General features: G+C 42.9%; 1 protein-coding gene across 1 annotated transcript in view; it reads left to right on the top strand.

The window, feature by feature from the left end:
- The window catches only part of LOC103238978 (putative tetratricopeptide repeat protein 41), a 71,404-nt gene extending 45,936 nt beyond the window's left edge, over positions 1-25,468 (top strand). Inside the window, exons 10-15 of the mRNA XM_037996617.2 lie at positions 2,311-2,482; positions 6,570-6,717; positions 7,590-7,742; positions 11,602-11,735; positions 24,414-24,543; positions 24,635-25,468. Of these exons, the coding sequence (XP_037852545.2) occupies positions 2,311-2,482; positions 6,570-6,717; positions 7,590-7,742; positions 11,602-11,735; positions 24,414-24,543; positions 24,635-25,298 (1,401 nt within the window). The 3' untranslated portion in view covers positions 25,299-25,468. The remainder of the gene's footprint in view (positions 1-2,310; positions 2,483-6,569; positions 6,718-7,589; positions 7,743-11,601; positions 11,736-24,413; positions 24,544-24,634) is intronic.
- The last annotated feature ends 2,133 nt before the right edge of the window (positions 25,469-27,601 follow it).

The following is a 27,601-nucleotide window of genomic DNA, read 5'->3' as shown; positions in this document are numbered from 1 at the left end:
TATTATAGCCTGTGGGTGCTTAATAACTGTGAGAGGTGAATCCATAAATCAGTTTGAACTGGCAGGTTCCTCCAGGCCTTTAGAAGGTGGCATGCAATTGTGAATAGAGCGTGGGCTGTTTTCAGACTGACCCAGATTTAAATCCAGTTTTGCCACTTTTCTGCTTGTGTGATCTTGGTAGGAATTTTAACCTGCGCTCTGGTGGGTTCTCATTTTTGAGGATTCTGATACCTATCTCATGGGGCTGTTAACACGTTCAAGTAAGAAGGTGGATAAAGCACTTCACGTAACGTCTGGCACACAGTAAGATCTTAAGTATGGTAGCTGTTTTGTTATTACTGTCTTTGTGTAATTAAGCAAGTGAGGCCTAGATGAGAAATGTAAGGGAGTTTGATTTAAGCTTTTAAGAGAACTTCCCACTTCAGAGTGCTCCTTCTGGAGGCATCAATCTTATGATTCTATCTTCAAAATATTTTTGCAACAGTTCTTTGGGACTAGTCACCATGAAGACTATGAAAAGAATGTTTTTAGGCTCCGAAGGCACTTCCAAAAGAGGTTTTGTGACTATTTTGGGCAATAACAACTTCTTTGAAATATGTGCCTGATATTCTTTTTTTTTTTTTCCTTGGTATCTAACATATTATTTTTAATACAAATCAAGTTTGGCATATTTCATTTTTATCATCACTTTGCTTTTGAAGTGGTAACTGACCCACCCTAATGCTGTGTAAATGGAGATCAAATATTTATAGAGGCTTCATCATACCCAGCTCCAGGTATACAATAGCAAGAATCAAACGTGATTTCTACCCGCAGGCAGCTTACAGTCAATTGGGAGAAATAACTATTAATAAGACATTAGTCCAATGATTATTCAAATCAATGTATAATTACAAACTGTCTTAAGAGCTAGTAAATAATATTAATGCTATGTAAATACAGTCATACATCACTTAACAACAGAAATCTGTTCTGAGAAATGCATTGTTATGTACCTGACATTCTTTTTGGGTGGTCATCTGTTGTTATAGCAAACTAACATTCTTGAGGGGAAAGATCTTGTTATTTGTGACCTATGCATTCTGTACTTTACTGCTTTTAAAATTTCTTCAGATAAGGTCATTTTAAAATTTAATCCAGCAGTTTTCAACTAGGGGACAATTTTGGTCCCCAGGGAACATTTGGCAAGGCTGGAGACACTTTTGGTTGTCATAGCTTGGGGGAGAGTTGCTACTGGCATCCAGTGGGTAGGCCAGAGGTGCTGCTGAACATCCCATAGAGCATAGTTTCTCACAGCACAGGGTTATCCTGCCCAAAATGCCAGTGGTGCCGGCTTGAGAAACCCTGATTTAGGTGATATGCTTATTAAAAAGTGATCTGTGGGGCTGGGTGCAGTGGCTCGTGCCTGTAATCCCAGCACTTTGGGAGGCTGAGGTAGATGGATCGCTTGAGGTCACGAGTTCAAGACCAGCCTGGCCAGCACGGTGAAACCCCATCTCTACAAAAAGTACAAAACTTAACTGAGCATGGTGGTGCGTTGGGTCATTGAATTCCCCTAAAAATAATTTACTACCCCCCTAAAATTATCTTTACTTCCCCATCTCCCTTCTCCTAAGAAGTAGGGTATATAAATGTCTATATTCTGTAATTCTCCCCGTGCGTGCTAACAAATGTGTATGCCATTTCTCCTGTTAACCTGCCTTTTGTCAGTTGATTTTTTCAGCGAAACTTCAGAGGGCAAAGGGGAAGTTTTTCCTTATATCCTGAAATAAATATACTAGACCAGTAAGGGGAATTTAAATTCAAGTCTCTGTGCACAAATGTGTCAAACATAAACTTAGCTGCTCTCTGGTCACATTTGAATTCAAGCAGTGTTCACAGCTGTTCATTTGAATTCCGGATACCACCTCCTCTGAAATCTTTAACACATGCAAAACATTGTCACGTTGTTCTTTAACATTTTTATTTCCACTGGGTGCGGTGGCTCGCGCCTGCAATCCCAGCACTTTGGGAGGCTGAGGCGGGAGGTTCACTTGAGGTCAGGAGTTCAATACCAGCCTGGCCAACCACAGTGAAACCCTGTCTCTACTAAAAATACAAAAATTAACTGAGTTTGCAATACCTCCCTATAAATCTTTCACCATAACCATTATCTTATATATATATTTAGAATTTCCTAAGAAATGATGTAAAGCATACAGTCTTTTTCAATGCCATTATGAATAAGGCTTTGTTGGGTAGGTATGTGGTATCTGTATCTATCCTAATGCTGTGTTTTCTCAGGGGTGGTTCCCTTTTCATTTTGTACAGAGCCAGTCCATGACAGACATGCTTCTCAAAGTACAGAATGCTATTGGAGAACTGTATCTTGAAACTGGAATGACTCAGGAAGGGTTCCAGTATTTCCAGAAAGCATGGTCAAGCATGCTACGTCTTTCACTCAGTGACTCAGAAGACAGCCGGGACTTGGTGAAGCAGAAAGGTACAGTGGACACATGCAGAGGGAACAACCTCTCATGTGTCACAAAGTCAGTCTCCTCCTGGGCTATTCCTATCTGTGAGAAAAAGGAAATGGATGTGTGTGTTTTGTTTACTTGGTGTTTTTGTATTGTTTTGTTTTGTTTTTGAGACAGAGTCTCGCTCTGTCACCCAGGCTGGAGTGCAGTGGTGCAATCTTGGCTCACTGCAACCTCTGCCTTCTGGGTTCAAGAGATTCTCCTGCCTCAGCCTCCCGAGTAGCTGGGATTACCGGCACCCACCACTATGCCTGGCTAATTTTTGTACTTTTAGTATAGATGTAGCCAGGCTGGTTTCGAACTCCTGTCTTCAGGTGATCTGCCCGCCTTCGCCTCCCAAAGTGCTTTGATTACAGGCGTGAGCCACGGTGCCTAGCCTACTTGGTCTTTTTGGAGGACTGCTGGGTATGTGAGGATTGAACATAAAGTGTTCCTGATTCTGAGGGACCACCCTATTAGAATGTCATTGTTAGGGTGAGCTTCAGAGAAGGAAGCTTCAAGCAGTAAGGTGGGGTCATCATGGTTCAACTCTGAAAACAGCTTTTCTGGGTTTAAACCCCATTTCTTCACTTATTAGCTCTCTGTGCCTTTAGAGACCTTACTTAAACTTTCTGGGTCACAGTTTTTATATTTATAAGGAAGGGATAAAAATAGCATCCACATTGCATATTGTTGTGACTAAAAGCATTAGGAGGCTGGAAAGCACACAGAATGGTGCCCGGTACATAAGTAGGTACTAATTGATGAGTGGCAGCCAATGTTTTGTTCTCCAGTATTTGATGCCTGAAGCCACTGTGTTACCACTGATATAGCAGAGACAAAGAATGTTTAGTGGATTAAGCTATTAAGCAATTTTGACTCACCCATTTACAGTCAGACTAGAGGTCTCTAGACGTGTGTCACACTTACATGGCTGTATCAATTAGCTTTTGTTGCATAACAAACCATCCCAAAACTCTGTGACTTAAAACAATGTTTATATCTGCCATGAGCCTGTAGGTCAGCTGGGGGATTCCACTGGTCCAGGTGGGCTCAACAGATTTGGGCTTGGCCCAGGCAAGCGTCTGAGGTCAGCTGGCAGGGCCGATGGGGCTGGCTGGTCCAACCTTACTTAATTGTCTGGTGGTTGTCTGGCTGGGATGACAGGGGTGGCTGGACCATGTGTTCCTCATCCTCCAGGAGGACAGCCTGGTCCTCTTCACTTGGCAGCTCACAAGATTCCAAGAGGGAGAGCAGAAGCCTAGACTTAGGCTCAGAACTGGTACAATGCCTCTCTCCACCACATTCAGTTGGCCAAAGCAAGTCACCAGGCTGTGTCCACCTCTTGATAGGAGGAAGTACAGAGTAGCATAGCATGGCAAAAGGTAGTTGGGTAAAGACTAGTGTAGAGAATTGCAGCTGTTTCTGAAATCTGCCCCATGGCTGGAAGATCAAAGGTCCCTTGGGCAATTCTGCCCCATAGCTAGAAGATCAAAGGTCACCTCGGGCAAGCTACTTACCCTCTCTAAGGTTCTCATCTGCAAGTTCACTTTTGTAGCGATAGTTATCATTTGTTGAGTGTTTACTGTGTACTTTATGCTGATGATCTCTTTTATCCTCAAATGTACCTCACAGAGCATGTATAGCTGAATGTCAGAGAGATTAAATAACTTAAACTACATCAGCTCCTGCAGCTATCAATCTGAAGCTAGGCTGTCTGGTCCAAGCTAGACCCCAGAGCACGTCTGGGCAACTCCTTGTTGGACAGAATTTCTTCTAGACATTTATGAACCTCTAATCCTTGGTATATAGAGTCTATCTTCCAAGTTGTTGTCCTAATGCAGGCAAGCCTGATCACAGGTATGCTGGGACCTTACTGGCAATCAGGGCCACTTATGTGGGAGCTGGGCTTGGCCCTCCAGAGGCAGCTGAAGAGTCCAGAATGCAGAGTTCCAAGGGGTCAGGCCACCATGGCTTGGTATATACAAGTGTTAATTTTCCAAGGAGACCAAATGAGCAGGGGTAGAGTCACGGGGGCCTGGTAAAATGGGATGCTAGGAAGTATTGGTGTCATTTGTGGCAGCTTTGATAGAAGCAAACTGTAGTTCTGGTCCCCTGACAAGGATTAGGTGTGGGCTTATGGCTTGAGCAAGCAGATGAAGAGGTGGGAGTGAGGATTCCACCCTGACCAGTATTCATGCACTCAAGAACTATTTACCGAGTGCCTGCATGCACCAGGTGCTATGCTGAGTCCAGAAAAGTGGTCTAGGCAGGAGCACCAACTCTACCCTCTAAAGGAGGTACTACAGAAAATGTAAGTGAGCCAACCCATGAAATGATTGCAAGCTGTCATAAATGCAAACAAGAAATAGAGCTAGAGCATTGGTGTGTGTGTGTGTGTTGGTGGGGGGAATATTTGTGAAAGGCAGATCAAGATGCCTTTTTGGGGAGGGGACAGTGAAGCTGAGACCCAGTGGACTATCGAAGCCACATGTGGTGAGGGAGGGAGCAGTCTTGGTAGAGGGAAGAATGTGAGATGGGGGAGGGCTGGGCCTGTCCTAGAAGTGGAAGGAAGCCTCAGTGAGCAAAGAGCAGGAGGCAGCTGGACCCTGATTGTGCAGGGTCTTGGGCTTTGGGCCTTGGGCCTCGGGCAGGCATTTAGATTTTGTTTTAAGTGCAAAGGGAAGCCATTGCAGGGACTTAGGGTGGTGATGACACCTCTGATTTCTGTCTTGAGATCACTTTTGCTGCTGCATGGAGAATGGATTACATGTTGGGTAAAAGTGGACACAGAGAGACCAGTTACGTGACTGTCCTGCCCTGGTGTCCAAGTGCAAGGCATGAGGCCCTGGGTGGGGGAAGACAGAGAAGCCTACAGTGGGCACTGGGCAATGAATTAGGCACTACTGATGATGGCGAGAGATGCTACTTGGTAGCTTAATGCTAGTCCTTCTTAATGAAGCCTGAATTCCACAGCACAAGGAGTTAAATCTGCTCTTCTGTGCTGCCAGCAATGCTCTAATAACACCTTCTTGGAACATTATTCTATGAGTCTGCTACAGCTGCCATAACAATCAGAGGACCACAGCCTGGGTGGCATAAACAATAGCAACTTACTTCTCAAAGTTCTGCAGGCTAGAAGTCCAAGGTCAAGGTGTCAGCAGGGTTTTGTTTTGTTTTGTTTTTCTCCTGATACCTCTCTCTTTGGCTTGCAGATGACTGCCTTCTCCCTGTGTCCTCATACGACTTTTTCTTGGCGTGTGTGTGTGTGTGTGTGTGTGTGTGTGTGTGTGTGTGTGTCCATCCTCATCTCCTTTTCTTCTAAGGACACCCATCATATTGGATTAGGGCCCACCCTAATGACCTCATTTTAACTTACTTCTTTAAGGATCTAATTTGCAAATACTATCGCATTCTGAGATACTGGGGGTTAGGACTTCAATATACAAATTTGAGGGAACTCAACGGAGCCCAAACAATTATTTCTTGTTCTCTTCCCATAACAAAGTATGGCTTAAAAACCACTTTCTACTTTTTAGGAGTCTGTATTATTGTCAAAATATTTAACTCTCAATAAAGGAACAAAATTGCGGGGCCTTTGCAGAGAGTGCATTCTCAAGGCAGTGCGTATCTAGGTACAACGCAGTATTTATTAATTGGGTTTGTGAGACTCATTCGTGTGCTTCTTGTTATAAGGCTGTATAGTTCTATTGTGTCTTGTTGCAGGGCTGTACTGGCTGCCTTCTGTAGGGCTCAGTTACCTTGGTGATAACTAGCTTCATTGTATCCATATTTTCACTCTATTTCTGATCTGTTCATTTGCAAACAAACTCAGAATTTGGTTTCAATCTATTGTCTTGGCTCCTTGGCTCTAAAACTGCTGTGCATACACAAACATGTTGCACGAAAACCAATGTCCATGCAGTATATGTCAGTAGTGGATTTATTAAGAAAAACCTGCCTATTGCCACTGATGAAATGATATTAAATGCCATGCCTATTGACATCTTAATTCTTTTGTGGAAAAAAAAAACCCCTTAAGCATCATATTCTTTGCCAATTTATTCCCTGCAGTCAGAGTTTTGAACAACCTGGCAAAGTCAGCATCTGAAGAATACTTGAAAGAAAACCACATTTTGGAATATGCAACTGAAATTTCCAACTTACTGGATAACAATCCCCGTAATCAAGCTACCATGAAATACATCGAAGGTGTTCTAATGTAAACATGTATTAAAATTTTTTTTTGGTTTTCTGTACTAGCTTTTATTCTTACAATTAAGATATTTAACCTACACCTGTTCATCCATTTCCTGACTAACTGATTTAGTTAAGAAATGCTGATGGTTAACGTTTTTATTCTCTTGCTTAGTGGTTCTCAGCCAGGGGCAATTTTGGGCCCCTCCCCACCCAGGGGACTTTTGGCAATGCCTGAAGACATTTTTGTTGTCATGTCTTGGGTGATTGGCATCCAGTATGTAGGGGCCAGGGATGCTGCTAAACATCACACAATGCACAGGACAGCCCCCTACAACAAAGATTTATCCAGCCTAAATGTCAGCAGTCCTGAGGGTGAAAATAGTGCTCTAGTTTTTAAATTTTTTTTTAAGAGTCAGGGATCTTGCTCTGTCGCCCAGACTGGTGTGCAGTGGTGCAATCATAGCTCACTGAAAGGGGCTCAAGCGATCCTCTTGCCTTAGCCTGCCCAGTAGCTGGGACAACAGGTATGCACTACCATGCCTGGCTTACTTATTTATTTATTATTTTTTTAGAGATGGGGTCTTGCTATGTTACCCAGGCTGATCTTGAACTCCTGGCCTCAAGCAATCCTCCTGCATCAGCCTCCTGAGTAACTGGATTACAGGCAACAGCCACCACGCCCAGCTCTCTAGTGTTTTAAAAAAGATGTACAAAATTTCTTATAAATCACTTTGAAGTTCTTGCATCTCTACTATTATAAATTGCTCTTTTTTATATTTTCCAGGACAGATTTTTTTAATATAAAATCCAAGATGTTTATGAGAATTATGATTGACTGCACAATGAATGTAACCAACATGCCCCGTAAAAAACGCACATGTGTTTTATTTTCAGGTTCGTTGCTGGAAATACCTCTCTTGCAAAAATGAAACTTCAAGAGTGCTTAAATATCAGGAAAAGCTTGTTTGGCAAGAAAAACATGCTGGTTGGAGAAGTTATGGAATTTTTAGCAGATTTGCTATTTTTTCCCCAGAGAGATAGTAAAAAGTAAGTTTTTATGAAATGTTTCAAGAAGTGTGTCTCCCTGTCTCCCCGCCAAAAGTGCCCCCACCAGTGGCAGGGAGGTCTGGGGTTACCCCTCAGGGGTGACTCCGGTAATACTGCTTTGGCTCAAGCCCTGCTCAGAAGCCTGGGGATTCACCCCGTCATAATGTATTCAAAAGGAGCTGTTGGACTGGATATGGTGGCTCACACCTGTTAATCCCAGCACTTTGGGAGGCTGAGGCAGGCGGATCACTTGAGGTCAGGAGTTGGAGACCAGCCTGGCCAACATGGTGAAATCCCATCTCCACTAAAAATACAAAAATTAGCTGGACATGGTGGTACGTGCCTGTCGTCCCAGCTACTTGGGAGGCTGAGGCAGGAGAATTACTTGAACCTGGGAGGTGGAGTTGCAGTGAGCTGAGATCGTGCCACTTTGCTCCAGCCTGGGCGACACGGCAAGACTCCCGTTTCGGAAAAAAAAAGAAAAAGGAGCTCTTGGCTCACAAGTGGTGTGGAGGTTCTGGCAGTAGAGAAAGGACATAGGAGTACAATGTGGTTGTAAGTGGTTCCCAGTGCCACTCACAGGCCTTTTGAGGAAGATGCTCTTACTTCTGGGTCTCCACGCAGCCCTCAGCCATGGCCATTGTCTACGGTACAACACCGTCCTGCCCTCTCTTCCGCAAGACCTAGGCCAGAGCCTCCAATGCCTCAGGTCATGTTCACCAGCCTCCCCTCCTTACTCAGGGAGTCCTCTTGTTCTCCTGTGATGTGCGAGGTTCCCCTCAGTGCCTCACACTTGTAGGTGCCACCCTCCAGACCGACTGAGTGTGAGCATCTGCCAGGGCTGACCGCTACTTTTCTTGGCAGGTTTGCTATGAGAGAAGGTTCTTTGTGAACCCACAGAGAGCCATGTACACACTTGCTTCCATAGCCGATTTAACTGCCTGGATGGTCAGGGATGCGCTAGGCTACATTATGAAGTTGTGAAGTTTTGTTTTGGTAGCCCCTCTTTCCTCCTCTCCCTGAGTTCGTTTCCTGGGCTCTAAGTTTGTCTCAGACTGAGTGCATCAGCCCCACCAGGGCCCAGGGCTTCAGCTGCTGTTCCATAAGGTGAGGGTTCTCTGTTCCCTGGCTTGCTTTTCCATTTCCATTTTCCACGTTCCTCCATGTCATTTTCCTCCCATCCGACAGGTGACCTCTTGCTGCTTTTGCTTCCAGGAAGAATAGGATATTGATCGTCTCTTAATACTTGAGTGCAAATCAGTATTAACCCTTTCTAAAAGGCATTTAAAGGGTAGCTACCTTTTAAAGAGTAGCCCAATTAAGGGAGGACCTAAGGGTACAATAGTGGGTGCTATATAGTGGTGGTGAGATGGTGGGCTCTAGAGCCTAATTGCCTGAGTTCACCTTTTATTTCTGCCACTTAGTAACAGTGACAAGTTACTGTTAAGGTCAAGCACTTAACATCTTGGTATCTCATTCATTTCCTCCTTGGTAAAATGAAGGAAATAACAGTATCTTCCTGGCAGGATCTTTGTGAGGATTAAGAGATCCTATATGTAAAGAGCTTAGCAGAAAACCTGGCACACACTAAAAGAGTTTGATAAATTGAGTCATTCGTATTTTATTATTTTGCTCCCCAGCAAGTGTTTTTGAGGCACTTGACACCACATACACCGCCTCTTACTCATATTGAGACCAGCACTGTGAGCAGAGAACAGGACTTTCTTTACAGAAGCAGAAAGCTTGACTGTAGAACTGTTGCCTCGTAAAAGAAAAATCTAAACACGTAGCATACTGACTGAGTCATCTCTCCTGCCTGGCTGCCCCACCCCAAATCACGAGACACTGAGGACTGCTGGACTATTCCGCATGGCCGTACATGGATGGCTTGATGACCATACATGGATGGCTTCCTCCAGGCCTCACTGTCAACAGACAACCTTCGGAAACAATGGAGAAGCCGGCCGTCTCTTTGTTGAAGGTTATCCTTAGGTGACTGTGTCTTTCGTGTTGGTTCAAACCAGGAGATATTTTGTTACATAACTTGACTCACCTCTCAAGCATGCGAGGGCCAGGGGCCCTCGAGACAGCACTCAAGCACCACAGAAATGATCTATGGGATCCTGAGGGCCTTGTAGAAGGGGTCTGGGTAGAGTTGGACATATGAGGTCAAATTAAAAAATTAAAGTTAAGAAAGCAGATGAGAGAAGAGTGAACAAAATGTTTTAAGAGGAGCAGTGACAGATTCTTAGTGAAATGATTGTCATCTACTTTCCCCCAACCATTTGCCCATCCATCTGTAATTATCCTTCAGTCAGCACCCTGGGCACAGTCACCTTATGGAATGGCAGCTGAAGCCCTGGGCCCTGGTGGGGCGAACGCCCTCAGTCTGAGACGAGCATAGAGCCCAGGAACTTCTTCCCTTATCCAGCTTACCCATTTTGTCGCCTCTTATGAAAGTCATCAGAAACAACCCCAAAGTGTCCTCTGCACTTTTGACCTTGTTGGCCCTCTCCTCCAAGCATTTGACAGAGTTCAAACTGTGCTCTCCTGGGTGATCAAGCTGGCTCAGCTTCTTTTGTGGGTTCCTTTTCTCTCCCTGCCGCTTGCCCAAACATCAGCATCCTCTCGAGTTTGGTTCCTGGGCTCTATGCTAGTCTCAGAGGGAGCACATCAGTCCCACCAGGGCTCAGGCCTTCAGCTGCTGTTCCGTAAGGTGAGCGCCCTTTGTCTCCATCTTCTCAGGCATCCTTCATCAGCAGCAGCCATGTGCTTCCATCTGTTTACCGGGCATCTTCACTTGGGTGTTCCACTGGCACTCCAGAGTCAATGTGCTCAAGACTGGACACATCCACCCCTCACCCCCTGACGGAATTCTCCTTCTCCCACCTCACTTGGTGCAGACACCATGGCATCATCTTAACGATCCATCTTAGCAATGTTTATCATCAGTCACTGTGCTGACACATTACACTCATTTTCTTGTTTAATCCCCATAACAACTCTGTTATCTGATTTTTTTTTTTTTTTTTTTTTTTTGAGACAAGATCTTGCTGTCTCACCCAGGTAGGAGTGTGGTGGTGTGATCATAGCTCACTGCAGCCTTGAACTCCTGGCCTCAAGTGATCTTCCCGCCTTGGCCTTCCAAAGTGTTGGGATTACAGGCATGAAGTACTGTGCCCAGCCTATTATCCCCATTTTGAACATGAGGAAGTTGAGGCTTAGGAGGCTGAGATGCTTGCTACCCAGCTCTTAGGTGTCAGGGCCAGGGTTAGCACCTGGGAAGTCTGATTGAAGAGGCCCTGAACCTGACCACTGTGGCCCACCGCCACATCTGCCTGACTTTAGAGCTTGAGCTCTTAACCACATGACTCTCTGCACACACAACAGCCCCCCGGCACCCCCAGCATCAGCACCACCGCATCCAGTGCAACACCACACCCTAGCAAACCTCCCCTTGCACCTGTGGCCACTGTGTCAGCTCAGACCTTCATCGATCTTCCTCTGGCCTAACTGATCTCCCTGTCTGTGGCCTCACCTGTTTCAGTTTGTCCTCCACACTTCTGTCCGGGCAGATTCTAAAATGTACATTTGATCATATCAGGCTCTTAATGAAAACTCTTCACTATTAAAGTCAAAATCCTTAGGTTTGCACTCAAGGTCCTTTGTGGGTGGACTCCTGCTTCACTCTCCAGTCTCTCCTCCTACCTCAAAGAAATTCTCAGAGGGCAAGGGTTAGTCATACTCATCTTTGCTCCCCAGTCCTAACACCAGCATTCAGTAAGTGTTTGTTGAATGAATGAACGAATGCATGCCAGCCTTCTTTGATGCAAACTTTAATTAAATTTCTCTTTTCTAGATCCCAAAGGAAGCAAGTACTTAAATATTATAAACAAGTGATAAAAATAAAGGAAAATGCAGAAACTCTGGCCAAGTCCTCACTCCTCAGGAAGCAGCTGAACATCAGCCTCAGTGATACGTTGTGTAAATTAGGTAATCGTGCCCATCTATTTGTTATAAGCAGGTGACTTTTCCCTTTGTTTCACCTGCATACTTTGCTTATTTTTAAAAAGGCTCCATTTTTGAACCAAGCAACTCCTGTTTCACAAACTTTAAACTATTTTTTGCTACCTACTTACATTCTCCTAGTAGGAAAGATATCTCTTAAAATCGTTTCCATCCCATTTTTCACTCTTTTGTAGGCTGAGCTCCCTTGCTTGACCACACCCCTCCCTGCCCCCCTGTCAGTGTAGGTTCCCACCTTTCTTCCACTTCTGTCCTCAGACATTGTCTCTACTGTATATGAATAGCTTTCCATACCTTTTCATCTATGATGCTAAAGTAACATGTGGCCAGAAATAATGACATGGCTTTTCACAAGGGCCCACCCTTGATTTTAGCTGTAAGACATAGGTCTCGGCTGTGCGCAGTGGCTCATGCCTATAATCCCAGCACTTTGGGAGGCCGAGGCGAGAAAGTCACTTGAGGCCAGGAGTTTGAGACCATCCTGGCCAACATGGTGAAACCCTGTTTCTACTAAAAACACAAAAATTAGCCAGGCATGGTGGCACACGCCTGTAGTCCCAGCTACTCAGGAGGCTGAGGCAGGAGAATGGCTTGAACTAGGAGGTGGAGGTTGTGGTGAGCCAAGATTGCACCACTGCACTTCAGCCTGGGCAACAGAGCGAGACTCCATCTCAAAAAAACAAAACAAAACAAAACACTATCGGGTTCCTGACGTCTCATTGCCACAGGGCATTATCTGTACTTCAACCAAAACAAGTAATTTTCAACCAGGGATGATCTTGCCCCCAAGGATGAAAGTCTGGAGAAACTCTTGATTGTCATGACTGGAACTCAGGGGCAGGTTGGGAGATGGGAGTGCTACTGTCATTTAGTGGGTGGAGGCCTGGGATGTGGCTGAACATTTTACAATGCCCAGGAAAGCCCCTCACAACAAAAAATTATCCACCCTCAAATGTCAGTGCTGAGGTTGAGAAACTCTGACCTAAACCAGCTACTTTTCCCAGCATGTGTGCTTACCATCTGTTTTACAAGAAAACGTGATTGCTTTCAGGGTAGTCACTTGCTGAGGAGGAAAAAAGCTTTAAATGCCTGATATCTGTAGGAAAAAATATTTTCAATGTGTAGATTTGGGAATGTGTGTGTGCATTTTTTTTTTTCACTAAATGTTTCTAGGCTGAAGCAGTTTTACAAACAGAAAATACAGATACAAATTTAGAGAAAGTTTATGGACAAATAACTAGTATGTTTAATCTGATTGTTTCATATAATATTCTGTTATGTAACAGCTTTTGTGTCTGGTCTGTGATGGAGGGATAATATATTCATTTACTTTCAGATATGAAGGAATCTTTAATAGCAGCAATTGCAGTGTTTTTTCTTTTTGTGACTTCTTAAATAAGTCTATATTTCAATTTTGCAGTCAATCTCAAGGTGGTTATGACCAAGTATTTTTATGTGAGGAGTCATCTCTTGCCGCCATTATCTCCTGCTATTGATTGAAGTTGATTCCTTTAATATAAGGTCCACTTCCGGCCCACAGGAACATTGTAGATGGTTAATCCAACTGCTAATGTGAGATTTGTATGCTGTGGTTTCAGTCGGTGATGGTGAGAGCAAATCAATAACTTCGGTATACAAAGGCAAGAGTGGAGGGAGGGAAAGTAGTCTGTTTATGAAGACCTCTGAACCAGCTGTCCTTCAACATGTAACAAATATTTTTAGTTTTCCTACCTTTAGTGGAAATTTTCTATCTAAATGGAAATGTGCCTGAGTGGACTCCATAAAATAAGAAGTAAGCCAGAGCCGCAAATTGTTGGGAGTCCTCACCATTAATCATTTTTAAAGATATCTTAGGCCCTCTGCAGTAAAGTGTTACCAAACATTAGTCCTCAAAGCAGTTCACTTTGAGGTCAACAGCTATGTATTTTTCATGGAAGTTGGATTATATTGTACTATGTATAATATAATATGCATGTATAATTATGCATACTATGGTATACATATAATTACACTGCATTTATTCAGCAAGCCTTTAAGTACTTTATACGTTGTAATGCATATCAGGATGATATGGTGGTATTATCTTACCCAACTAGATTGTTGATCTGGGGTGGTTTGGGAGAATAATTTACCCTATAAAGAAAAACAATTCAACTGGGTGTGCTGGCTCGTGCCTGTAATCCCAGCACTTTGGGAGGCCTAGGTGGGAGAACTGCTTGAGCCCAGGAGTTGAGACCAGCCTCTGAGCAACATGGCAAATCCCCATCCCTACAACAAATACAAAACATTAGCTGGGCATGGTGGCTCGCACCTGTAGTCCCAGCTACTTGGAAGGCTAAGATGGGAGGATCACTTGAGCTAGGGAGGTCAAGGCTGCAGTGAGCCAAGATCCTGCTATTGCACTCCAGCCTGAGTGACACAGGGAGATCCTATTTCAGAAAAAAAAAAAAAGAAAAGAAAAAATAAAAACAATCCATACCCCCGACCCCCAACCACCCACTTGATGTACACAGCATGAAGCCATCCACATGAAAGCAACTAAAATGATTGTTTGCATCTGCCTTTGTGACTTTGGACTGTGGCTCCTATATGAAGCTACTGTTAATATTTGCTTCCTTTGTCTGTAGCTTGTCTCCATCGTGGGGCAGATCCTTGGGTGCCCTGTAGGGGAGATACCCATCACTTTGAAGTGGTCCCCTAGGTTATCCAATGTGACTTTTATGAATGCCATATGGCTTGTATTTTAATTCATCCCAAACATACCTTCTAAATTTGGTAAAAATCTGTCTTGGTCTTTTCTGGATGCAGTAACAGATAAAGAGACAAATAGATGGACACTAGGTTGCCCATGCTCAAAGGATTGTACTAAGTGCTCTGCAGGATACAAAAACAAAGAAGATAACTTCTGTCTTCAACTTCAAGCAACTTATTTTTTTTTTGTTGTTAGGTGGCAATATAAACCTATAATAAAAAATGTAACACATTAAAGATTTAAAGCATAGCCTGGCTGGAGGGGATTGAACTGGGTTTTGGTTTTATCTTGGCCATGATCAGCTGTGTGACCTGAGGCAAGTCACAATGCCTGTGGCCCAAGTCTGTCCCTGGGTCCCATCTGTAAAATAAGGGTGTTGTGTTCTTTAAGGTCCTCAACAGAGTTAATATTCCATGCCTAATTATAAAGGAAGACCATGATCAGTAGCAAGAGGATGTTCAAGGAAAATCTCTTGGAAGGGATCCTTTAGGAAGTGGAGGGCATAGATTGTCAGAGAAAGGGGGCAATTCTAGGTGAGAGAACTATGGGAACAAAGGTAGGAATAAATAAGATGTGAAGGGGACCAATTGAGAGCCGTCAAGAAGGGCTGTGAGGAAGCATCAGGACAGAGGAAGTGTGTGGAGTGGGAGATAAACAAGAAAAACAGGCCGTGGTGGGAGAGTTGAGGCAGTGTGCTGATTTGAAGGAAATTCTCTCCTGTAGGGAAGTGGAGACTTAACACTGAGGAAGGCTTGGGGGCCAGTGATCCTCTAAATGGGTTTGTTCTATTTAGGAAATTGTTTTGGAAACTCTTGAAAATTATTTAGAGCTCATCAAGGCTGTCTAAAGTCTGTCCACAAATGTGCAGTGAAGAGTTCCCTGTCCATCTTATGGAATTTAACCCTTACCCTTGTCACCCTCTAAGGTACTAAAGTAAATAGCACAGGTTGAGCATACTTAATCCAAAAGCCCAAAATCTAAAACTTTTTGAGTGCTGACATGATGCAAAAAGGAAATGCTCACTGGAGCATTTCAGATTTTGGAGTTCTGGGATTAGGCATGCTCAACCGGTAAGCGTGATGCAGATATTCCAAAATCTAAAAAAATCAGAAATCTGAAACCCTTCTGGTCCCAAGTATTTTGGATAAGTGATACTCAACCTGTACTTTACTACTTGAAATTATATATTTATCTGTTCACTAGGGTTTTTTTTTTTCATCTCTCTTTCTATAAAGAAGAGACGTGATCTGTCTTCTCCACCATTGTATACCCTGCTCTTAGAACAGTGGGTGGCACTTAGCAGGTACTCAATAAACACTTGCCAAGTGAATGAATGTATGATGGAGGAAATGCCTCAGCTAATTCAGATTTACCCTCCCACTTTAGAAGTGCAGGTATTGATTTTTAAGGGCATTTGAATGTTAATTACTTATATTCTTATCATTCATTTATTATAATATTTACTCCACCTATTAAGTGACAATCTCTATGTTAGTTCCTGGGAATATAACAATGAAGCAGACCTATAGAGACCAACACTGCCTTCCCTGAGCTCACACTTGGGGAGAAGGCTGTTGACAACTTAAATACACAATTTAACTGCAATTGTGGAAAGCGTTACCATGGAGACAGCAGTTAGACAACTAAATGCACAATGGCCTAACTATAGTTGGGGAAAGTGCTATCATGGGAAAATACAAGTACTAACAGGTGACCTTGATCTGTCAGATGGAAGGACGTGGGTTGGGGATGCATCTCAGGAAGTGATGCTGAAATTGGATCTGCAGGATGAGAGGTGGCTCACTAGTAGTGGGAGAGAGGGAAGAGAAGAGTCATCTAGGCAGTAGGAACAGAATTTTCGAGGTTGGGGGGAGTTTTAAGGTCCCAGAGTGCAGAGAGCAATGTGGGGAAGGAGGTGCACGAGGAGGATGTTAGAGAGATGCCAGGGGGTGGGTCACAGGCCTCTCAGGCCCAGTCAAAGATCTGGGGTGTTACCATAAGAGCAACTGAAAGCCAGTACAGGATTTTTGCAAAGTAGGTAAGTGTGAGGAACCTAGAGCCTTTCCTCTAGCATAATCTTCATAAGAGCTTTCTAATATTATATTCTAAGATCATTTTGTGGATCCAGAATCCATGAAAGAGCACAAAGGACGTGTTTGTGACACACATTTTCTCTTCCTCTCTGAGGTGCATATTTTAACCTCTCAAACAGATTGTGAACTCCTGAGGGCAGAGGCCTTATCATGTATTCTTTGCATCTTCAAAACATCAGAAACAGCCCTAGCTGTATGTAGATGGGTGCTCTGTCACTGTAGGTAGGCTGAGAAGTGGATAGGCAGGTTCTTTCTGGGTAATTTGTCTTGGGTTATCCAACGGAAATGATGGCTCTGCTCCAGGCTAACAGTATTGAAAGAACAACCCAATTGTGCTTTTATCTATGGAAAACAATGATCTTTAGTTGACTTTTCAGATTTCATTTTAGAGTTCAGATTAATGATAATTGCTAGCTTGAATGTCGAGACACCTTTCTTGATCTTTTATTATTTTACTTTTTTTTTTTTTGAGACAGTCCCTATCACATAGGCTCTGGAGTGCAGTGGCATGATCGTAGTTCACTGTCATCTCAAACTTCTAGGCTCAAGTTATTCTCTGGTCTCAGCCTCCCAAGTAGCTAGGGCTGTAGACATGTGCCACTATGCCTGACTATTTTTAAAACATTTTTTGTAGAAATGAGGTCTCGCTATGTGACCAGGCTGTATTATTACATTTGATCAACATGTATAACACAGTGTAATCTTCCAGGGGGTATGAAAATAGTGGGCTTCCAGCAATTTTTGGTAATTAAGATTTTAATTATAAAATCATATTCTTATATATGAGATTACAGTAAGCACATATTAAAATGACAGATTTGTGAGAGGGTGACAAATCCAGTTTCAAGTACAAACATTAACCTAATAAGACTGTTAGTTCTAGAGATTTTAGTAGGAACCCTAACTATAAAATGAAAGTTTTTGTGATTAATGTTCTAAGCTACCTCCGACACAGAGCAATCGTATTGCTCTCCTTTGATGAGTGTTTTACATTTGGCTATTGAGACACCATATAAGTGGGAGAAAAGGACAGAAATGTGGCTTTTTCGTGTTCCATTATATCAAGCTGAGTGTTCTGTACTGAACTGTTTGTTTTGGATGAAGTGTGGTAGATGAACATTATGTTACTTCTCTCTGCCTGGGATTCTTTTTAAAAGAAATGCCAACCATCTTAGTCAAATTTAGAAGGAAGAAATTAAACAAAGGCTCTAGTGTCTAGTGGGTGACTCTTAGCCCCTCTGAGAGTCAGTCCCTTCTCTTTGTTTCATTTTTAAATTCCCTCTCAGTCTCTTCTCTTTGTTTCATTTTAAAATTCCCAGCTCAGCCAGAACGCTCTTCAACTACAGCAGTTGGTCTCTTAATCCAAGTCAGATAAATGATACAGACAAACCTTACATTTTAATTTTAACTTAAATATAAATCCATTCTTTCTCCAGACTTTTAAATGTATAATTAAAATCTCTCTCTCTCTCTCTTTCTCTTTCTCTCTCTTTAATGGGTCCTCTGATTGGAATTAGATGTCATCTTCTCAAAATGCATCACCCTCCATTTCTAGTTTTGGTTTCTGAAGGGTGACAACAATTGTGATGCAGTCTGTGTGCAGTATCCTTGTAAGTTGCCACCTTTTTCTCCCTCAATCTTTTGTAGTTGTCTTGTCTGCTCATAATTTGGACTTATTTTTCTTAGCAGCTCAGGATATTGAGCCTTTCCCAAGAATTCAGTCTGGTTTTCAGAGAAAACAACTCCTTTTTATCTCATACTCATATCTTATTAATCTGCATTGCAGTCTATTAAATTACCTAATTAGATTGACATACTCAGTTGACTCTGGGGTATGCCAGAACCCAACTGTTGAGAACAGAAGTATGCCAGCAAAGTAGAGATGAGCCTGCTAGCTGCAGGCATTTAGTGTTACCTGGACATTGGGGAGTATGTTTTATAGAAGAAATGGAGAACCCTGGTTAATCCAGCAAGCCAGTTTATGTGTGTTAACAGAACTTACTTTTCATTTGTGTAGGCTTGATCATTTTTAATAGTTTATATATGCGTAAACCCTACTGGCTGCAAAAAAACATGTCAAGTAGGCCTCATAAACTTAGAAAACTTTTAAACCTGGAAAGGGCTGTAAAGGTCACTGAACTAATTTTAAAGCTGAGGGAATAGCAGATATAACACATGACCTGCCCCAGTACATTTGACCAGATAATTCTATGGATTAGATATTATAATCATCGAGGTTCACAAAGACCAGGCACAGCTAGTATGTTGACCTAAAACTTAGCATCCGTTTCTTTGACCCCAAGTCCCAAGCCCTTCCCGCTGTTTGTGAGCTCTCGGAGTTTGTGGTCTCATTGGGGTGACAAGCACATGAAGAGAAGTGCAATCCAATGTGTTATGTACTGTGACAGACACTGGAGAGGGCACAGGGACCCACAGAAAACAGGCAAGAAGGAAGACTTTCCAGAGACAGTGGCTTGGGCTGAGTTCTGACAGGTGCCTGGTGAAGAAGTTCATGAGGAGCATTTTAGGTAAGAAGGATCAGCATGAACAATGTCAAGGAAGGGAGAACTTGGGTGGTTTGAAACTCTGGAATGGGGAGAGTTGGGGAATGACGCTGGAGGAATCAGCAAGGTTTACCAGGCTCAAGGGCTTGATAGGGCAGCTGCTGTAGGATTTCCAGCATTAAGGGGCATGAGTAAGTTTTTGTTTAGGATACAACAATCTTGTGACCAAATGGGGGATGGAATTGGTAAACTAAAAGGGGATGGTAGAAATGGAGAGAAAGTGTCAGATTTGAGACTTAGTAGGTAAATCCAACAGGCTCGGTGCTTGACTAGATGTGGGAGGTGAGAGAAAGCCAAAAGCATTTCCCAGTTTACGACTATATCATAGGTCAGTGCACCTGGGTGCATGATGCTGTTGGCATTGCAAGAGAGGGAGCATAGTTTGGTAGGGTGCGGTGGGAGCCACAGTGAGCTAATTTGGGGCCTGTTGAGTTTGAATTTTCTATCCAAGTAGAGACATTCAGTAGGCAGTAGGACATATGAGTCTGGTGCTTAAGAGCTTGAAGACTGAGCCAGAGAAAACATTTGGGAGTCCTTAGTGTACACTTGCTGGCTCAACTCAGTAGAATGGTTGAAAGAAGCAAGAAGAATGTAGGACAAGACAATGGCCAGAGGTAGAACTTGGAAGAATGCCAGCATTTAAAGGACGAGAAGAGGAAAGGGCTGTAGTAAAAGATGAAGAATGGCTCCAGAGGCAGGTCGAGAAGCAGTCAGATCATTGAAGCCAAGAGAGGAGAGTGTTGGGAACTGACCAGCAGATTGAGAACAGACCACTGTGTTTAGCAACACAGAGGTCACAGGTAATGTTCAATTTTGGTGGTAGAGTCAAAAGCCTGTTTAAGAGAGAACAAGCTGTTCCCTCTGCTTAAAGTTGGGGCTTCTGCACAGGCCCATCTTCTTTAATTGGTGCATTGGGTTTATGCAGAACTGGGGGAAGACAATAGAGGATGCTACTTGCCATCTGCAACCAGGTCCTTTTGAGCCAGACTAGGCCATGGTTTCAGTAGAGAGGGGTGGGGGAAAGGACTCCTTAACCTCTCTTATTGTTTTCTTTGGATCAGAAATTGAGGGCCCATGGAGACATCCAATAGCAACCTTTTACTTTTTTGGGACAATGATACACAGCTTTCTCCCTAACCTGTTTATAGATACACACATTTATGGAAAGAATAAGCAAACACTTCTAGGTTAAGTTCGTAGTTTAAAAAAGGAAAAAAGAATGAGCAAACACACTTAGTTTCTCAAACTTAAGGATTTTGGACAAAGAAACTTTAGACACAGCCTAATTATCAAACAAAAAGAAACGTTCAACGAAGAGCCTTTAGACAGTGCCAAACCTTCCTTCCTCTTTACAATTGTAGCCCATCTTCTAGAATGTAGACAGAGACTATGGGCTCTGATTGTCCTCACTTCTTAATCTCATTCGCTCCCGGCACAGAATAACTCAGTGGATGCTGCCCAGTAATGAACTATCCCTCCCGGGGTGGTTCATCCACTGAGTTATTCATTCAGGGAAACTTCCTGAGACCTCTGTCAACACTGGAGAGATTTCACTGTCACCTGGAGACAACTGCCTGGACTGTTGCTGTCGGCCCAGGAAAAAGTAAACATCTCTCACACTGGACTGGCATTGCAAAAATCCGTTTGTTAGGTGACAGCAGGTATTATATGAAGCAAGAGGAACAGGACTTAATTTTAATTTCAGTAGAATAAAAATTAGGAAAACCTGTGCTTTAGGAGAGTACTTAATAGGATAGAGGACTATCTTTGGATGAAATATCTTGTTTTGTTTTTCTAAGGAAATAATAAATATTCCACCATCTTTTTAATGTTAAGCACTGAAAATAAAGTGGGGAGACTAGGAAAACTTACTACTTAAAATCTGAGAACAAATTAGTAAGAGTGTTCATGGGACCTTCCCCCCATCCCCACCCCCAATTCACATTCCACTGGAAATAAGATGGGTGTGGCTCTGTCCAGAAGTACAACATAGAAAAGGTAACTGATGCTTTTTTTCTAGATGTATTTTTATGGAAAATCTTCCCTGGAACCAACAAAACAGGAAGAATAGTGTTCTCTTTTCTCAATTCTAGAAGTTGTGGTCCTGGATCCTAGGGACCTGAGTTGGAATCCCAGTTCTGCTATTTTCTTGACTTGTGGACATAACTTCTCTGAGTCTCAATTTTCTTACCAATCAAGAGGTTATAATATAGTCTACCTATAGGGTAATTGTGAAGATTTAATGATATAATGTATGCAAAACAGCCAATAGAGTACAAAATTAAATGTTAGCTTCCCTCCCCATCCAGGGCAAAGGTTTGAGGTGGGAAGAGGTTCAGTGACATCTCTCCAATTTAAATTCACCGATTCTAGTCTTTCCTCTTTTCTGGGTTGGGAGGACTGACTGGGTTGACCCAACTGCTACCAGCTCCAAGAAAAATGGGATAAACTGGGGGATGAGGCAAGAATGGCTTTTCCCTGGCTTGCTTGCTGCCTAAGTCAGATTGCATCCAAGAAAGTTCTGAGGTCAAAGCTATAGGTCAGGTCTAGAATGGGTCACCAGGGAAAAGGGGCCTGAGGAGTTGTGTGTGGCCAAGAGGGAGGCGGGTAGCAAGGGCATGAAGTAGTGTATGCAAAGGGCACCAGAAACTTGTCTGCATGAAAATCTCAATCCCATAGCAAGTCAGATTCTCTTTAGGGGACTTGGGCAGAATGAAAAGAGTCAGTCACACCTATAAATCTGGTTATTGGTGCCTAGAGTATCTCTGAGAATGGGTTCTGTGTTTGCCACCACATGACACATCCAGTTTCTATTTTTCTCCACTTTTCCTTTTAAGGCCAATGCATCTTGGTCATCAAGAACAGGGTAATTCACAAATGTCCTCTGTTGAGCTAGACTGAGGCACCTGGGAACATCACAGGGAGTCGTGAAAATAGTTCAAAAAGAAGAAACATAGTCCCAGATCGCTAAGCAGAGACAGCAGCTGAAATTTCCTATAGGATTTCCAGAGAAAGCTGCAGGCATGTGAGATACAGGGTCTGATCCATGAAGCAAAGCCACAGAGAGAGAACGTGTCTGTGAGCAGAAGCCACAGCTGATATTCAGGAGCACAATCCACAACGGGGAAGAGGCAGTCTAGTGTAGCAGTGCAGGGCATGGACTTCAGGATGAGGCTGACCCAGGACTGTTCTTCCATGAACTAGAATAAGTTCCTTAACCTCATCCGGCATGCTCATCTTTAAAAGACAAGTAAAATGAAACATGTACTAAAAATTCTCTGGAAGGACACATTAGAAACTAACGTCATTGGTTCCATTTTAGAAGACTGCACAGATGGGGACATAGAAGGGGAAGACACTTTTCACTTTACAGATAGATAAATTTTCATTTTTGAACCAGGTGGACAGGTGATGATAATCTATACCTTATATGATTACACAGTCCTGACAGATGGTAATTATATATATTTGCTGTTATTGTTGTTAACACAGGAACAGGGACTGGGTCATCTGTCAGTGTTTTTAGCCTTTACATAGGCAGCAGTCTCTTTATCACATTTCTAAATCAGTGCCTTACACATACCAGCCTTACGTTATGTTTATAATCAATGGTATAAGTCCAGCCCCTTAAAAGTAGTCTTGTAAATGGGTAAAATGAATAAATAAGTACCATCTCCAAGTTAGATTGTAAAATGGATTGTTTTTATTTTAACAAATTTTAGAGAATTCAATTTTATTATTATTATTATTGTGTTGAAGATGGAATCTCATTCTGTTGCCCAGGCTGGAGTGCAGTGGCACAATCTCAGCTCACTGCAACCTCCGCCTCCCAGATTCAAGCGATTCTCCTGCCTCAGCCTCCCAAGTAGTTGGGATTACAGGTGCATGCCACCACGCCCAGCTAATTTTTGTGTTTTTAGTAGAGACAGGGTTTTGCCATGTTGGCCAGGCTGGTCTTGAATTCCTGACCTCAAGTGATCCGCCCGCCTCAGCCTCCCAAAGCGCTGGGATTATAGGCGCGAGCCACTGCACCAGGTCGTGAATTCAATTCATTGACTGTGGCAGTTGGAAAACTTTTTTCTCAATTTTTTTATTTTGAAAAATTTCAAACCTTCAGAGAAATTTCAGGAATAGTATAGTGAAAGATCATATAACCTTCACCTATCTTCATCAATTGTTTTTTTAAATTGTTATTATTATTTTGTATAGAGACAGAGTCTCCCTATGTTGCCCAGGCTGGTCTCAAACTGCTGGACTCAAGCAATCTTACCTCCTCAGCCTCCCAGAGGGCTGGGGTTACAGACATGAGCCACCCACCGCACCTGGCCCACCAGTTGTTAATATTTTGCCACATCTGTGTTCTCTCTTTCATATACAGGCACAGACGCATACATACATGTATTTTTTTCTGAACCATTTGAAAGTTAGTTGCAAACATGACACTTTTATGTCTAAATACCATACTTCAGCATATGTCTTCTGAGTACAAGGACATTCCCCCATATAACCACAATAATCAAACCCAGGAAATTTAACTATTGCCTAAGACTATTATCTAACTATAGTTCATATTCAAATCTCCCCAAGTATCTAGTAATGTCCTCTATAGCTGTTAACTTATTGATGATCTTGCATTGCATTTGTCTCTTTTAGTCTAGATTTAAGTACCTTTGTTTTGTCATTATGACATTGACTATTTTGAAGAGTTGAAGTCAGGTTCCACCCTCCCATCCCTATCCCAATGTCCTTCAATTTGTATCTGTCTGATTCTTTCTTTCTTTCTATTTTTTTGAGACAAGGTCTCACTCTGTTGTCCAGGCTGGAATGCAGTGGCACAATCTTGGCTCACTGCAACTTCTGCCTCCTGGTCTCAAGCGATCCTCCCACCTGTCTCCCAAGTAGCTAGGGCTATAGTCACGCGCTACCATGCTCAGCTAATTTTTGTATTTTTTGTAGAGATGGAGTTTTGCCATGTTGCCCAGGTTGGTCTTGAACTCCTGGGCTCCAGTAATCTACATGTCTCAGCCTTCCAAAGTGAATGGATTACTGGCATGAGCCACTGCGTCCAGCCTGATTGTTTCTTTATGATTAGACTCAGGTTAAATATTTTTGGCAGAATATTACAAATAAGTCATGTTCCAATGCCACTTTTTATAAAGGTTTGTTATCCTTCTCTTTTAAATGTGTGAAGCCAGCAGTAATAAAAAGTCTAATATTCTTATTTTCAAATATCTAGCAGGTCAGTTATTGGCAAGTGACTCTTGTCATCACGTCATGATTGAGGCAGTAGGCTATTTGTACAGATCACTTGATTTAAGGGTGATCCACCTGGGATCTTCTCATTCATCAATCCATGGAATCCTGCAGTGAGTTTCTATTTCATGTTCCAAACAGAAATATGCTTCTGGTTATTCATGTTATATATATGACCTCTTGACAACTTTTGATCTTTTGCAGCCTTCTGAGAGAAATTGAGTGGATCCGGAGCCGGAGATGTTGGCCTCAAGGTATGAGCCAGCAACATTCTGAGGGTTCTAGGAATGGCTTCTCATTATGGGAGCACTTGCTTAAATTAAACTATCACAGTGCTCAGAGTTCTAATACAGTGAGCTCTGCCATGTGCATGAATGCAGATAAATTACACAGGGCTAGAAGAATGGACTTGGCACCTCAGACAATTTCAGATAAATCAAAATGTGCTGCTGGAAAAGGGAAAAAGAAACCCATTATTTGCATATCTGCTGAGGAAAAGATACAACGGAAGACACAAAATCATGCTGAAATATGGAATGGCTCAGGAAAGGAAGCATCAAACAAAAAGAAAGATTATTCCTCTAACATTTTATCTTTGGGTAAAATGAATGGTTTAATAAAGCTTTCAAGGCAAAGAATTTTGTTAGCTAAAAGTGAGAGTGGAGAAGGCGAAATCACTGCCAATTACCACCATCCCCTGCCACGGCCTCTTAGCACAAAAAACCCTTGGGAATATGAGCTCATATCAGAAAAGTGGCTTTTTCATAGCCCAGATTATATTTCGATATCTCAGAAGTCTTTTTTGCAGAGAAGATTTCACACTGAAACAAAACTGTTGAAGACCTCAGATGATATTAATAAAGAATAAAAATGTATCATGGGCTTTTTGGCATCTGTTGTTTCCACTTGTCTTTAATTAGAACTCTTTTATTAGATATTTTCTTCTAAAATACACAGGATGATAATAACCAAGGTCTGGAAATATGATTATTTAGGCACTTAAACATTGTAACTCATTTTACTTAAGGAGAACAATTTTTAGGTGATTCACATTTCTATGGTAGGTAGAGCAATTTGATCTCATAGTGTTCCATATCCAAAAGTATACAGAAGCAATGTTATTAAAATTCTAATTGTATTATTTTTACATTGCTATAGTTTATTTTGAATTTATGAATTAATTTTCCACATGAACAAAATTTACAATTGCTATCACCAACCCTTTTTATGATACACGAAGTAAAAAATATATAATTTGGCATGTAACTAAAATCATAAAGTGAGTTTAAAGTACCAGAGCTCATGTATTTGATATCATATCTGTTTTAAACATTTTATTGTCTCATTTTATCAGTGATTCGTAAAACATTAACCATTAGCTGTTAAGGATTACTTATTGGCTACTTTCTTCCCTATCACCCGCCTAAATCCTACATACTATATGTTAGGAAGTCAAATGGAAGAATGGGTTCAGTTGTGTGGTTTTAGGAACGTTATCTCATCTTTCTTGGCCTTGGTTTCATTACTGTCAGCCCTCTGTATCTGCAGGTTTGCATTCGTGGATTCAATCAACCATGGATAAAAATATTAGAAAAAAAAATCAACAATGAAAAGTAATACAAATAGAAAATGCAGTATCACAACTATTTACAGAGCATTTACATTGTATTAGGTATGAAAAGTAATTGACGCCTGGTGCATTGGCTTGCACCTGTAATCCCAGCACTTTGGGAGGCCAAGGTGGGCGGATTGCTTGAGTCCAGGAGTTTGAGACCAGCCTAGGCAACATGGCGAGACCCCATCTCTACGAAAAAATACAAAAATTAGCTGGTCGTGGTGGTTCACGCCTGTAATGTCAGCTACTCAGGAGGCTGAGGTGGGAGGATTGCTTAAGCACAGGAGGTCGAGGCTGCAGTGCACTGCGATCATACCACTGCACTCCAGCCTGGCTGACAGAGAAAGACTCTGTCTTTAAAAAAAAAAAAAAAGTAATCAAGATGGTTTAAAATATATAGAAGTATGTGTGTATGCAAATACTAGCTATTTTATATAAAGGACTTGAGCATCGCCTATTTTGTTATGTATGTGTGGGGCCGGTGTTCTGGAACCAATTCCCGGCAGGTACAGAGGGATGACTATATCGTAAAACTGGAGAAATTATGGAGTCTGCTTTTCAGGATTACTGAGAGGATTGCATGAGATACTGCACACAGCAAGCCTTCAATAAATGGTGGTTTAACCCAGATGCCACCTTTTTCCATGAAACACCTCCAGACCCCTCCATCCCACAACTGGAGCATACACTAATGCCTTGGGTTATTTGTCTTAAACTGTGCTCCACCCATTTCACACAAGCCAGTATGGTCTCCTTGGCAGAGTGCCAGCCTTGACGCCTATTCCGCCTACTCCACCTGCACAGTTTGGGAAGTCCTTGCCTTCCAGCGATTTTCAGCAGGGTTCTGGCTGGGCCACATTAGTCTTTCCTGTAGAAGCTGTGTCTGACTCAGTCCACACAGAATTGCCCCCAGACAAGGAAGTTACTGTACATTTGGTTTTAGTGGAACCACAGGCACAGGACGGGTGCAGCCTAGCAGGTGTAAGAGAAGACCTGTGCACCGAGCCGTTAGCGTGGGCAGGGGCATGAACTGGGTGACCGTGTTCCGAGGAGCTCTGTTGCCAGGCGGAAATCTAGGGTGGGGCATTGGCCTTCCAGGCTGTGTAATGGTAGTGCCCTTCAAATTTACTGAGGTATCAAGGGGCTGGGATCCTCCAGCCGACATCAGCCCACGAGTGGAGCCTCGGCCCAGCTACCCACTCATAGGTCCTGGATAAATCTAAGCTGGGGATCCGGGACGTCCCAGAGGGGCCCCACGATCCAGGGGAGGTCCAGACTGCCATTAATTAGACTGCCAGAGGCCATTAATGCGGAAAGAGGTCACTTTCTGGGGCCAGGGCCAGAGCAGCTGGGGTGGGAGGGGCGCTGTCTATGCGGCCAGAGCTGGGGGTCAGCCCCAGAAGGAAGGGGGAAGGTGCGGCGGAGCTGGGCGGGCGGCGCCGGGGTCGTACCTCATCATTCCATCCCATGTGGCCTGCGCGCCACCACACGGCCACCCTCGCGCCACTCTGAAATTGACCTCAGCAGGCTGGGCGTGGGGCCCCCGGCCCCGCCCC

This window comes from Chlorocebus sabaeus, chromosome 11, assembly GCF_047675955.1.
Source record: "Chlorocebus sabaeus isolate Y175 chromosome 11, mChlSab1.0.hap1, whole genome shotgun sequence".
NCBI classification, from domain to species: Eukaryota; Metazoa; Chordata; class Mammalia; order Primates; family Cercopithecidae; genus Chlorocebus; species Chlorocebus sabaeus.
This window is presented reverse-complemented; position numbering and strand designations above follow the sequence as displayed.